Here is a 14,836-nt window from a genome sequence, read left to right on the forward strand (position 1 = left end):
ACTCTCACCAGAGGGACATAGTGGCATCAATTATGACCAAGATACTGCACAGTGCATAGAGGAGGCCACAGGAAAACACTTTCTGTGACATAAAAAATAATAAAAAAAAATTCAAACAGTGTGCTTCTCCACTGGTGCTAGCCAGTGAGAGCACCGTAGGAAGAGCACACCATGCCTGGCTTACCCATGGATGAGTTCGGGCCCACTTACTGTCTTCTCTGCATGCTTTCCTCTGCTTTGGTGATGACCAGCTTTCCCAGCCGTTTACAGTGTGCTATGCTTAGTGTTTCCTAACATGGCCTTTCCACATGAAATATGGTCTGAGAAGCTTGGAAGCGCTGCTCTATCTATCCATCCTTTCCTTTTTTCTTTCTTTTTTTTTTTTTTTCTAGTTTGTGTGTGAATGTTTCGCCTGCATGTATATATGGACACCACACATACGCAGTACTCATTGAGGTAAGAAAAGGATATCAACGTCTCAGGACCAGGAGCTACAGTAGTTGTGGTTGTGAGCAGCCATGTGGCTGCAGGGAACTAAACAGAGGTCATTTGGAAGAGCAGCAAGTACTCAACCACTGAGTCATCTCTCTAGCACATTAGATGATGACTAACTCAAGTGCTTACACTTGGCCTGGGAGCAACCGAATCTAGCAGGGCTCTTTTTAACACTCTACTTGGTAGGCACGGAAGAGTAAGGAACATGCTCAGGACTAAACAGTCAGTGTAGACAATGCTGCTCTCAGAATGCAAACATGCCGGCATGCATGGCTTCTTACACCACAGCTATTCTTGTAGATCATCACTGAAAAGGAGCATATCTAGTGCATCGTGCCTTTCTTCCCCAACTCCCTGTGCTAACAGAACATGAGCTGTAACCTCCCTGTGGGGTTTTATTTGATCTATCTCACTACCATCTTCTGACCAATCTTGTCTGCCAGTCTAGTCCTACATATTTTGTTCTATTATCTCATCTAGTAGATACAAGTTCCTGTCTGTCTGTCTGTCTATCTATCTACCCATCTATCATCTTTCTATCCAGTTTTCTTTTTTCCTCCATCCATATCTGTCTTTTATCTACATATAAGTATCATGCATTTTATTCATCCAGTAGTAAAATATATGCAAGCTTACAAAATACCTTATATAAATAAAAATGTTTGCTGATTACTTATGCTGTGGACAGGTCCTGTAATCCTCACTTCTTTTTCCTCTAAGAACGTAGGCAGTGAGACTTTTTTCTTTTTTCCTGTGCTGTGGATTGAGTCCAGGGCTTTGTGATCACCAGGTAGAGAAGTACTTTACCTTGGAATCAAACTCTCAGTCCTCAAAGTCTTTTCAGCCTGTCCTTTAATTCCCCCAACTCTTTGGAAATCTGATGTGAAAAGCACTGAGCATGAGAAATAGGAAAAGAGAAGTGGTTTTAGCCTCGCTGTGCTGAGCCAGAGATGGGTTCTTTTCTTGCTCATGTTGGTGTCAAAATTTCCATGTGCATAAAGAAGGAACCAGACCAGACAATATCTTTTAAAAAAAATCCCAAATACAAAATGCCACAGTCCCAAATATGGAAATGCTTTATAATGTTGGCAAAAATAATTCTTCCTGGATAACTGAGCAATACTGATTTCATGTAGGCTATAATCATTGCTGCGTGAGAAGACAAAAGCCATTTCATATGCATTCTCCCCACTAAGAATGTGAGCCTAGGCAAGTGGAATCAGGTGTTCATAGTACTGAAGGTTAAGAGAATCCCTAGTGACCATGAACTTTTGCTAATGTAAAAGACAAGCAGGAAACAGGTAAAAGGCTGCCAGGAAACAAGAATCTCCAGCTCCAAGACTATTTCTTCCATGCAGGTTCACGCTCTCCTAGAGTCCAGTCACCAGCATCTTTTAAGTGCTGGTCTACTTGAACTAACACCTGAGTCTGCCTGCCTGCTTTCCTTCCTACCTTCTCCCCTCCCCCATCTCTGCTTGGCTCTCTTCCCCAATTCCCTGATTTCTAAAAAGAATGCACTGAATGAAAAGTCATTTCAAGTCTTCTCTGAAGGTTTGATAGAATTCTGCACTGTCCTGACACTTTCAGAGGACCCTGCTATACCTCTCCTATGCATATACCCAGAAGATTCCCCGGCATGCAATAAAGACACATGCCCCACTATGTTCATAGCAGCCTTATTTATAATAGCCAGAAGCTGGAAAGAACCCAGGTATCCCTCAATGGAGGAACCGACACAGAAAATGTGGTATATTTACACAATGGAATACTACTCAGCAACTAAAAACAATGAATTCATGAAATTCTTAGGCAAATGGTTGGGACTGGAAACTATCATCCTAAGTGAGGTAACCCAATCACAAAAGAACACACATGGAATGCAATCACTGATAAGTGGATATTAATTAGCCCAGAAGCTCTGAATTCTCAAGACACAATTAGCATAACAAATGATATCCAACAAGAGGGAAAGAGAGGGCCCTGGTTCTGAAAAGACTTGATCCAGCATTGTAGGGGAATACCAGGACAGGGAAATGGGAGGGGGTGATTGGGAAATGGACAGAGGGAAGAGGGCCTATGAGACCGATGGGGAGGGAGGAACCGGGAAAGGGGAAGACATTCGGAATGTAAACAATGAATATAGAAAAGAAAAAAGAAAATAATTTTAAAAAAAGTAAAAGAAAAGCCATTTCAAATCAAAAAGAGGAAATGGAGACTATATCTTCAGTGTCTCTGGTTTTAAGTCAGTGTTTGGATACAACATGTACATAAATCTTTGGCAGAATTGTCTCTTGGTTTCAGCTTAATGTTTTACTTAGTGCTTAGTGGGCTGAAAAACTACATAATAACTCACATGGATGATTTAAAGTTAAATAAGCAACACAACTTAAGAAGACCATTGTCTACACATCCCAAGCTGAGCTGTCTAAGTTTTCTGGAATGATTCATACCTCACATATACTGTGTATTTGTATCTCAAATTAATCCCACACTCCAGACAAATCCATTTGTTGGGATACTTATGGGATCATGGTGTTGGCATGCCATGCATGTAGGCCTGCGTGCTAAATCACCAGTTGGGATCTCTGCCTACTGCCTGTAAGTCTGTGTTCTCCAGAGATAAGCATCACCAGCGACACAGTGGTGAAGCAGCTTAATTTGCTGGAAGGTCCACATGCTTCTTCTTTCTGACCCTCATTTCCCCAGCACTGGCATAAATTCAAACAGCAAAATTTTAGATGAATTCTGCATGTGTCAGGGAGAATTCTTTGCTGCTCTAATTCCATTTAGAAAATAAAACAACTACAACTGTACTCTTGCTAACACATATCACTTCCTGTGTCCCCTGACACCTGCACCATAGTGGACAGGCCCAAACTTGTGCCTTGTCACTGAGGTGCCCTAGAAGGAGCTGAAACTGTCTTAGCTGAGAGCTGCTGTTGACAGAGACAGGAAAGCAGAGTCTGTAGGCATGGCAGCTCATTTCAGTTCCAACGGATCCCTCAAATATGTGCCAGCAAAATCAGACACGCTTCTGTGCTCAGGATGCAGGACTGGAATTTGGAAATGGACACGGGACCTCAGAGCTTCTTTATTTGGATTAGTTTTTCTCATACTCTTTTTGGATTATTCAGCCATGTGCCCCCTCCATGTGTACACAGTTCTAGGATGCAGGGGAGATGCACATGTGGGACCTTGACTCCAGGCTGTAGAGGTAGATCCACCACAGTGAGAGGCTCCATGGTGCTTGTCATGTTACCAGTTCATACATCTTCTGATAAATGGCTGGAAATACTGTGTCCCAGTGGGAGCCACCAGATGCATGCTTTAGTCACAGTGGCCATCTTGCTCCATTATGATCACTATGCAAAGATATATTTGCCATAAAGCCAGAATATAGTACGTCGAAATTCTATAGAGTGAGAGTGAGGAATATAATATAATATAATATAATATAATATAATATAATATAATATAATATAATATATATGAGTTAGTAGTGGCGACCAATCCTAGCTTCCATCACAACTACTGTGGCCTGATTCTGACAGGCTCAGGTGCAGTCCAGCCCTGGGTCACACTGAGCCATTTCACTAAGTCACAGGTCAGCAGTGGCTTTCAACCTTCCTAATGCTACAATCCTTTAATATAGTTCCTCATGCTATGGTGACCCATAACCATAGAATTATTTCATTTCTACCACCTAACTGTAATTTTGATATTAATATGAATTATAATTTAAATATCTGACAGGCAGGATATCTGATATGTAACCCCCAAAGGAGAGAATCGCTGCTCTAGATGACATTTTTAAGGGTAGGTAGGGAGCTGCCAGGAGATGGGATGATGGTGGACAAAGAGTTTTATTTCTCACCCTGAGCTTTCTTAACGGTCAACTAAATCTCTGCACTGAAACCAGTTACACCCCTGAAGTTACATGACCCGTAGCATCTAGCATTCACTTTGTACTTGCTATCAAGGTTGGAAACCACTTCTGTGGCCACACTGGGTAAAACAGGAGTTTTCAGCCTGGGTCCTAAGGTTTAGAATGAGAACGCTCTGCAAAGGTAAGCGTGTCGTGTTGGGCTGTGACGAGGCACTGTATAATGGAACTGCTGTCTCAGCTGCAGGCTCGCATTGCCTCTGCATACCCAGGCTTCAGGGATGGGGCATTTAGACTTGCTGTGGATGTTCCCTGCTCTATCCTCTTGTCTTCTTGTGAATGGTAGTAAATAGCTGCTCTAAAGAATGCACCGTGAGGGCACACGTTACTGCTTTCATAGTTGTCCCAGGATATCCCCTTTCTGAGACGGAAGGCCTAGGAAGAACTAACACACCCAAATGGGCCCTACCAAATTGAAAGGAAGGCGGCATGGAGGGAGGGCGCCCATAATCTGCTGAGAATGTGCCCACGTCACTGACTTTGGCCATCATGGTTCCTGTGGAAGTGACTGAGTGGAAGAGAAGAAAGAATGAAGTGGAATCCCAACCTAGAGCTGAGAGTCCCCTCACTGGACCACACCAAGTCAGTGCCTCAGTGGTTCACCAGCTCACCACTGTCAGCAACAGAGGCGTCGGTCGGACTGGGGCAGGAAGGATGGAGACCGAGTGGGAGGAAGGCCTGCCTGTGGAGCCTCATTTTCCTTTCTGAGAACTCACAGCACTGAAATTTTTTCCTCCTTAGCTGCTGGCCAGCAACAGGCCCTAAATTAGTTCAATTTAACTATAATAAACACACGGCAAATGAATTATATTTAACCCTAGCAGCCACCTCGGGCTTGTCTTCAGATGGAATAATTTTAGCTTATGCTACCCTAAGTCCCCTAACTATGGCAGAGAGTAATTACCCAAGGATTTACCATAATGAGTTCACTGACACTCATTATTTATTATAGTGTGGGGACACTCCAATCATTACAGTTAGGCACAGACTACAGACTTCTCAATATAGAGACTTGGATGAGAATTAACAGCACACTGAAAATAAAACAGTTTTAAGTACTTGTGAATCCAGCTAAGACTCACGTGAGGGGTCCCAGCTGGGCCTTGCAATGAGAAGAGAGCAGGGACTGAGAGAAGCAGGGGCAGTGAAAATCTAGTGCCAAGCTTCTGGAGAGGACGGACCAGACGGAAACACAGGGTGTGTGTTAAGGAAGAAAAGAACAGGCAGCAGAGAAGTCCCAGCGGTTAAGGGCACAGGTGCTCTTCCAGAGAACATGGCTTTCATTCCCAGTGCCCACGTTGCTGCTTGTGGCTGTCTGCGGCTCTAGTTCCAAGGGATCTGATGTCTTCTTCTGGCTTCCTAGGGCATCAGGCACACCTGTGGTGCACAGACATACATGCAGGCAAAATACTTTTACACATAAAATAATAGGATATATATAAAAAAATTTTTTGAAAAGAAAAAAAAAAAACAGTAAGCAGGCTCCTTATTGAGGTCCAATATTGAGGATGTCCATACGCTTAGCTACATATAAAAGCAGAGCTTGACTCAGGAGCCATTGGCTAACACAGTGTCTTCTTTTAAAGCACCTTGAAGTACTGACAACTTGTATAACAGGCCATTTCTTATAAATATTATGATATTCTACAGCTCATTATTTTAACATATATCCCCATTAAAATTAAAAAATTCTTTTCTCCCTGTTATTGAAAAATAGATTATTTCCTTACACAATATATCCTGATTACAGTTTTCCCTGTTTTCACTCCTCCTGGCTCCTGCCTACCTCCACTCTCATCTAGATCCATTTGTTTTCTGTTTCTCATTAGAAAAGAACAGGCCTCAAAGAGATAGCAACAAAACAAAACATAACAAAATAAAATGTAACAAGATAAAGCAAAACCCACCACATCAAAGTTGGACAAGGTAACCCAATATGAGAAGGCACAAGAATTGGAGACCCACTCATTCACACACTCAGGAAAGCCATAAGAATACTAAACTGAAAGCTACGATATGTGCATTGAGGACCTGGTGTAGACCCATGCAGGTCCCGTGCTTGCTGCTCCAGTCTCTGTGAGTTCTTATGAGCTCTGCTCAGTTGATTTAGAGGGATTTGTTCTCCTGGCATCTACCTAGTCACTGTTTACATATTCTTGGATATCAGTTGTGTGCCATATATGGTAAGCATGAGACATGGCTGTTCTCTAGAGACTATAACTTTAGTTGGGAAAGAGCTCTGAGAATAAGTGATTTCCCAAAGCATAATATCTGCATTGGTTAGTGGTATATACTGCCTGTTGCATATCAAGTAATTGGTTGTGATTGATTTATATCCAGGGGAAAAACCTAAATAAAACTGGCCAGTGATCAAACTACCTATGGCTAATCTTGCATATCAAGTAATTGGTTGTGATTGATTTATACCCATTGGAAAAACCTAAATAAAACTGGCCAGTGATCAAACTACCTATGGCCAATCTTGGCTACTGAATGCCTCTTGTGCATAATACCCAACCTTGGGTTCATATATCATAATCTGCTGTGTTGGATTTTCATAAATTTATACTTTGTCTCACTCTACTGGGGCTTTCAAGTGGCTAATAAAGGAAAATATATAATAAAGTACTTGATGATGAACAAAGAATCAACTTAAGGGAGTGTTTCTGGCACTCTACCAGAGCCAACTCACTACTGCCCTCTTCTTTCTCATCCCTTTCATAGGTCATGAACCACATGAGCTTGTAAAGTCATCTGAAATGGTACACTTAGAAAGGGCGCTTAAGGCAGTGCAGACTCTTCCTCTCCTTTATGCATCTGCTGTAAGATCTAGGTTTGGTGCTCTTATGGCTGATGATGTGAAACTCAACAGGTATTTCAATAGACAAAATTCTTGGGCAGTCATGGATGCTGAGGTGACTAAGAAAGGTGTTAACTTCTTGAGTGGTAACTACAATACTATGCTGTCATTCTTGAATATAATATGTGGGTTCAACATTAGTAGTGCTGAGACGAGGGAGAAAAGTAAACAAACTGAAAGCCTCAAAGACTAACAAAGAATCGGCAGGGTTTCTCCCCAGCAAAAGTTAAGTGCAAAATGCTTAATAATAACTTTAACAGCACAATGAAGACAGCTAAATTCTCTTACACTGAAATCTTTAGAAATTTTTTCACAGAAGGTTTTACAGAGGCTTTCAGAGCTATGGTGGACAAGATCTTGACCATAATGTGCCTGTTGTAAGCAACTGGCTTTTTTTGTACAGGATCTGTTGATGGAAGCCAAGATACATAATGTTCCAGAACCATCAATGAAGTCCATGTTACCAAAGGTCACACATTACCACAGCCAGCTTGATGGTAATAAATGACTTGTGACTTCTTTCCAGCCTGAATTCTCCTGTCTTTTAAGGCAGAAGATTAAATACTCTGATAGTATTTGCAGAGACAGTTAAAGGTATCTTATTAGACTAGTACATTCTTGAACATTCTGTGTAGAATCATCATCATGACCATTGGAAACTCTTGAAGCCCTGAGATGTTGTGTGGCCTGTTAAAGTTTATACGCCTATGAAAACAAAAGGCAGGATTGCATTTGGAGATGCCTTCAAAGCCATGCACTTGAAACTGGATGTCTACAAATGAAGACAAACAAGATGTGATCTGTCTGGATGAAGCCATGAAATCCACGTAGTAAACGCCAATGGCTTGAGCTAATGAATTTCAGTGATCCCTTTTATTCTTGTATCTTTAGTTGTTTGAACTGCCAACGGGCCAGCCCCTTCTGTGACATGTCCATCTATACAACACCAAAATTATTCTGGGTATCTACCAAGCTTCCAACGGCCACCAAACAGTACAGTTTCATTTATGTTCCATCCAATACGACAAGAGTGCAAACAAATTAAACATTTGCTTATGTGGTTGCTTAGAAAACTGCATATGAAACAGAAGACAAAGCTTGCATTATGAAAGCAAGTCATCACCGTTTAGAAGCAAAACTCAGCACAACGGGAGCTTCGAAAGCTCAAATCATCCCTAGGGGGAAAAGGTAAATTTACACATCTCTCATCTGTTTTCTGAGCTATTTATTGTCAGAGTGCAGAGACTTCTGAAGGGGCTGGGCAGAGGAACAGTAAGGAGAAGCTCTCTGATGGTGGGCATTAAAGGAATTCGGGCTGCCAAACATCACGTGGGAGAGTGTGGAAATCTCCCGCAGCTCAGGAAACCCCCACACCAGACATTCCACATCAATACTACAAAGCATTTCTCATGCTCTATGAGTCTGTAAGCAGCAGCCAAAATATCTTTAGAGAAAATGGCTTCTGTATTCCTCAACCCAGTAATATCAGGGTGCATTTCCACCCTACAAGCACTGCCAAAGAGAAGGGTGGCCAAGTGCCGCTGCTGTCCCCACCTGAGGATGATGGATTTGGTCTGACTATTCTAGGACATTGTCTTGCTCTGATATTTTGTTATTCTGTGAATTTTAGCTGCTGCCTCCTTCTTTCCTTAATGTCAAATGAAACGTCTTTTTCATTTTAAAGCTTGATTTTATTAGATATGATCTTAATCTTGCTCTACTCATTTTGTCTCTCTGAAGTGCACATGCCTGGTCCACAGAAGTCCAACATGTCTAAGGAAGGACGTGCTGCTCGTCCTTGCAACTGATAGGCTGCCTGGCACTTCAAGTATTGTCCAGGAGAGAGGTCAATCCTGTCCCTGTGCAACCAAGCTGCTTACTTTGCTGACGTGAATTCATAGAGTGTTTAGGTAGTGACTTTTCAACTCACAGTCCACTTGGGGAGGTGCAGCGGTCTCAAAGACTTATGAGAAAATATTTACTCAGTTACATTCTCTGCTCTGTATAAACTGTGAAGCACTTATACAAAGGAAGACCAATGACTTGATTATGCCTATTTTAAGTTAGGAGCAAGTTTATGAGGTTAAGGGGAGTTACCAAATTCTTCGTACCACCTCTATCCCCAATTCAGACCATTGTACACAGGAGGACTCCAGAGTGTTTTAGGGTCAGTTGAATGCAATCAATTGAACTCATAGCGTTTTAAATACATACAACACTCTAGAGGGAGTCCATGAACCTGCCATCCCTTCTTCCTGACTCTCCCATGAAGCTTGGTACACGCCCCCATATGGGGCTTCATCTACACCAAGGCCCTAGCACCCATCTCCAAAACAGGAAGGACAGAACTGCACCAGTACCTAACCTTGAAAATAGAGAAGACACCCCAGAGAGAGGAGAGAGCAAGTTCCACCTGCAGGCTACTGCCTGGCTTTTCATGTACTCCTGAGTTCTATCAGAGCATTTTATGAAGGAAAGAAGGAAGGAAAAAATGAAGGAAGGAAGGAAGGAAAAAAGGAAGGAAGGAAGGAAAAAAGGAAGGAAGGAAGGAAGGAAATACTTTAAGTTAAACCTCAGAGAGACTACTTAAAAGAATGACAAAAACACATATTCCTTATTTTTCTGAGTAGCTTCATGAACTTTTTCTTCTGGCTTGCTGACATGGCGCAGTGGTTCTGACTCAAATTTTGTAGTAAGGAGAAAATGAATTCAGTGGGCTGCCTTCTTAGGAGCAGTCAAGCACCTCAGCTACACATACCCATGGCTCTGTAGCTCTGTAGCTCCTGTCAAAGCTCTCGAGGATGTGTGGACTGAATCTCTAAGAAACCAAGTGGTATCACAGCTCCTGTGCCAACCCTGTTAGCATTCGAGCAGTGCATGCCACAGTGAGATGGACCACAGTGAGATGGCAGCCTCACCAGGAGCCTCTAAACTTCATCTTCCCATCTGCCATTCTGAGCTAAGGCTCCAGAGGATGACTGAAAGGAGACTCTGAGGGAAGCCATACGCATCCTAACCAGCTGAGAACCGGGTGGGCATACTCAGGCGATAGCCTATGACTTTGCTTATGAACCAAGAGTTCTTGCTTTCTCACAAAGAACTTACTAAGTTTTTTTCCAATGTTGAAAGAAACCTTTTGTAATTTAATTCTTCTGGTCCTGGAAGTCTCCAGCACACTCCTCTTTCATCTTGTATTGTCTCTTTAAATAAACTAACAAATGCTTCACAGTGAAAGAAAAGAAACGGGACTGCAGGAAAACAAACAAGACAGATCAGTGCGATGTGACATCCTTTCTTGGTACAGGTGTCCCGAGCCACCGCAGAGCAGACCCATGCAGACCTGCAGGGAACACAGCCATGCATCCCTCGTGCACACTGATGCAGTACCCATCCTGATGAAGCTTCCATGCTTGAGAACCAAGCACAGTCCAGTGTCCATTCACTCAGACTTACTCATGGCTTCTGGGCCACTTGTGCTGCTAAGATGGTCTGATGACTCAATAGGCAGATGCAGCACTGAGAAAGAAGTCTGCAGGGAACTGTTAGAACAAGGGGGAAGGACCATACTTCCCAGGCCTGGGGGTGTAAAGGAAGCCCTTGCTTCTGACCTGTCCCTGGCCCCTAGGGTAGCCTTGGTTGCCAGGAGGACATTTCCTCTATGGGAGGGAAGGAATGGTCCATTAGATTATCAGCCACTCAGGTGGTCTGTGATCCAACCCCCTTTCTGTTCTTTGTATGTAAGCGATTTTCCATTTTCAACATAAAATTAGCATAGAGATGAAAAGTATTCCAGAGAACTCAGAGTGAACTGACATAGGAGACTTAAAGTTTTCCTTTCTAAAATGAAAAACAAAACAAAACAAAATAAAACAAACAAAAAATCATTTTCTCTGAAATTCTACAGCTGCCACTTAATTTGTGCTTCTCAGTGAAGCTGCCAACAAGGGAGGAGCTATGCTGAGGAAGGATGAAGAAGAGGACAGGGAGGGGCCCTGGGGAGGGGTGAAGGGGTAGGGGCAATGGGATGAAGACTAGGAGGAAAGGAGGGATGAGGGCAGAGGAGAAGGGGTCAGGGGAGGAAGGAGCTGAGGAGAATGGATGGGGAGGGGTGACGAGGCAGAGAAGGATGCTAGAGGGGCACAGAAATGGGCACAAAGGAGGGGCTGAGGGCAGAGTAGGGCTGAGGGTAAGAGGAAGGGATAGGTGGTGGAGGAGGAGTGGGTGATACAGTGGAGGGGGAGAGGAAGGAGGGACGGACAAAGGAGAAGGGTGGATGTGGGGAGGCCAGCTGGGGGTAAAAGAGGAAGGGATCAGGGAGAAGGCAAAGGCGAGGCTGGAGGGAGGAGTGGAGGGAGGAGTGGAGGCAGAGGAAGATGGTGGAGGGGAGGAGGGATGAGCAGAAGACAGGCTAACAGGAGGAGGGATGGGGAGAGGAGGGCTGTGAGAGGGATAAGAAGGGTTGAGGAGGCAGGGGATGAGGGAAGCTGTGACTGACAGGGACTGAGAGACTCATGGGGAGTTGTCCAAGAGGGCGGGAGCTCAGAGGGCAGAGAAGGATGGGGGCTCCGGACAGGAACAATGGGCTGTGATGGCCATCCACAGTGGACAGTGAAGTGCCCACTGGCATTCACTTGGTGGGGGCAGTCCATCCTTTGCCTCCCAAGTAAACAGGTACAAACTAGCTCTGGAGAAAATGTCTGGAGATCTTTTGGGTGGGAGCTGCTCCAGCTCAGCTCTATGTCTGTCTGTGGCTTTCCCGAAATCATTTCAAAGACATCTTCATTGCTCTTTCGCTAGGATTTCTCATCTCCCTTGTCACTAGGAAAAATGCTCTGGGCTGGGCGGATTGACAGGTTTGCCCTCAATTGTACCAGCTTCTGTGTCTTCACAGGGTTTCCCACAGTCCTCCTCTCAGCTATTTTAAGCTCTCCAGTTCTTGCACTCTTTCTTCAGTGGATTGCTTTTGCTTTCAGGGGAAAATATTCCCCAAGTTATCACTGATAAGAGAGACTACAGAAGGCTGGCTTTGGGATGGCTGGGAGGTAGGCCTGTCCAAGGTCAGTGTCAGGACCTTCCAATTAAGGAAGAGAAGGGAAGCTATGAACAATGTCACATTGCCATGCTAAAGGATTCCACCCCAAATATAAACACACTCTAGTAAGAATGAAATTCAAACATTCCATTGTTAAATGGTTTAAAGGGCTAAAACCAAAATACTTTTATCAGTGCCAGGCTGGTTAAAAATGTTTCCAGCATCAAGGTGTGTGTGTGTGTGTGTGTGTGTGTGTGTGTGTGTGTGTGTGTGTGTATAATTTAAAGGAATAGACACTGGTTGTTGCATCATTGGTAGATAAAATACAAACTGCCATATACTATAAACTCTTACTATGAACTCTAGATGGAAATTGTGAAAAACAAGGCCCAAAGTAATTACTACCTCTCAAGAGCTCTTTGTGTCAAACCAAGGAGCGTCCTAAATGAAATGGTCAACAAGCATCAGAAACAGCAGTGGGAGCCGGAAGCCCCAGGGAAGATGCAGATGCACTCACTGTGCTTCAGGTGCTGTCCTACGAGCTCCGTGAGAATGAAGTCATCTGATTCTATGGTCAGCAGGTGAGAGGACACGTGTCCTGTCTATTTTACAGAGAAGAAAACTGGACTACGGTGACATTATACATTGTCCAGCCACTGCTGGCCCAACATCCCAACCTTGCCCATGTGACTGGAGGGTCTTTCCTCTGACCAGAGTGTGCATTAATTGCTTCTCACACGGGGGCTTCTCACACAGGGCAACACTTTCTTAATTATGAAACTGACAATCAAAGGAAAATTACATTTATAACACCTGAGTGCCAGCTGAGGGGTGTGACCTTAGAAAGCAATGCCTCCTTCCAGGGCAGGGTGGTGACTTCCACATGCAGGCCAACCACAGCTTTGGAAGGGGACACAGTGGGTGGTCACTTCCATAATTCAGATTGAATGAAAGGGACACACAGCACTGGGGTGTTAGAATGGTCTTTACCTCCTGAACTGCTGTCACTCATGGTCTGCAATGGTGAATGAACCACGCATCCAGAGGTGTAAGAACGGTGCTCTGGGCAAGTGTCTGAAGGACAGGGGGAATAGAAGCGGGGAAGGCGTGGCCCTGAGCAGCTGCCAGAGACGCACAATGGATAAAACCATGCAGTGCAAGTGGGGGGTAATCCAGGGCAAGAGATCAGGGGAACTTAGAGTGGCCTAGAGCCTTGTCAAAAGTAAGTCCAGTGAAGAGATAGCACAGAAATGTCCCAAGCAATCGCGGAGGGATCTGTGCTAGGAGACCTGGACGGGCAGATGGAAGGCCCACCGTCGAGCACTGACCTAAGCACGCCTTCACTGTGCTGTTTCTCTGCTCACCCCACTTTTCCGCGTGCTCCCCAACATTTCTAACAGCAGTGCCTCCAGCCTCTCCCTGTGCTACTGTGGCCAGGCCTCTCACCTGTTAGTGTTGGACAGAGTCCCTGCAGGCACTGCAGAGGAAAGCCAAGCTGCCAACCACGTGGGAACTCCACCACCTTCCACACCACCTTCCAGTGGCTCAACTGAGAGCCAGACAGCTTCGGCCTGACCTCTCCCTCAGTGTTGGATAGAAGGGCGTCCTGCCACCTCAGGAGTTCTGCTCCCAGGTGCACCTCTCTTCCTGGACTCTCAGAGTCAACTACTACTAATTTTCTGGACCTTTCTTCTTGATTTCCTTCCTATACAGGCAAGCTAACATATTTTTCTTCTGCCTGCCTGTCTGTCTGTCTCTCTCTCTCTCTCTCTCTCTCTCTCTCTCTCTCTCTCTCTCTCTCTCTTCTCCCTCTCTCTCTTTAACACATCTTTTGATTTGCCCAGTCACTCCCAACTATGATCTTATCTCCCTCCTTTCTCAAAATCACTATACGATTTACATTTCCTCTACCTCCTCTTTTTCTCTACCTACTCTAAGCTTTTTTCTGTGCCCTAAAAATAACACTTTCCTCACTATAACTACTAAAGACCCTCATGTTGATACGATTGATGGTTGTCTGCCTGTCATTTCACAGTGTTTTGGTAGTTTTTTGACATGTTGGCTACTCTCACCATCTTTTAAAAAATATTTTTGTAACACACACACACACACACACACACACACACACACACACACACCTTCATGTATATCTGCATGCCTGAGGCATTAGATCTTGTTATAGACAGTTGTGAACTGTTGTGTGGGTACTGGGAATTGAACTTAGGACCTATGGAAGAACAGCTGGCGGTCTAACCACTGAGCAACCTCTCCAGGCCATAATCTCACCATGTTAAGTCTACTTGCTTATACAGCTGACTTGTTTCCATACAGATCATATACTCCATTCAGGTTCATTATCTTCTATTGCCTCTAAATACTCAGGTTCAAGACTCACTGACAACCCCTTGTTTGTCTCACTCCATACTTCCATGGCTGCTTTCTCTATGCCTTCAGTTGCAACAGACATGTTCCAAATGAGGATTGCTCACCAATTTATATGCCAACG

General features: G+C 44.1%; 1 protein-coding gene across 5 annotated transcripts in view; it reads right to left on the reverse strand.

Moving 5' to 3' along the window:
* Positions 1–14,836, reverse strand: part of Fars2 (phenylalanyl-tRNA synthetase 2, mitochondrial) — a 481,251-nt gene that overhangs the window by 118,053 nt on the left and 348,362 nt on the right. Inside the window, exon 7 of one of the 5 annotated variants that reach the window (XM_052156699.1) lies at positions 5,428–5,815. The exons of the other annotated variants lie outside the window; for them this stretch is intronic. Within the exon in view, the coding sequence (XP_052012659.1) occupies positions 5,806–5,815 (10 nt within the window). The 3' untranslated portion in view covers positions 5,428–5,805. Of the gene's footprint in view, positions 1–5,427; positions 5,816–14,836 lie in introns of those variants that run through there. 5 annotated transcript variants of the gene reach the window in all.

Source organism: Apodemus sylvaticus, chromosome 14 (genome assembly GCF_947179515.1).
Source record: "Apodemus sylvaticus chromosome 14, mApoSyl1.1, whole genome shotgun sequence".
NCBI classification, from domain to species: Eukaryota; Metazoa; Chordata; class Mammalia; order Rodentia; family Muridae; genus Apodemus; species Apodemus sylvaticus.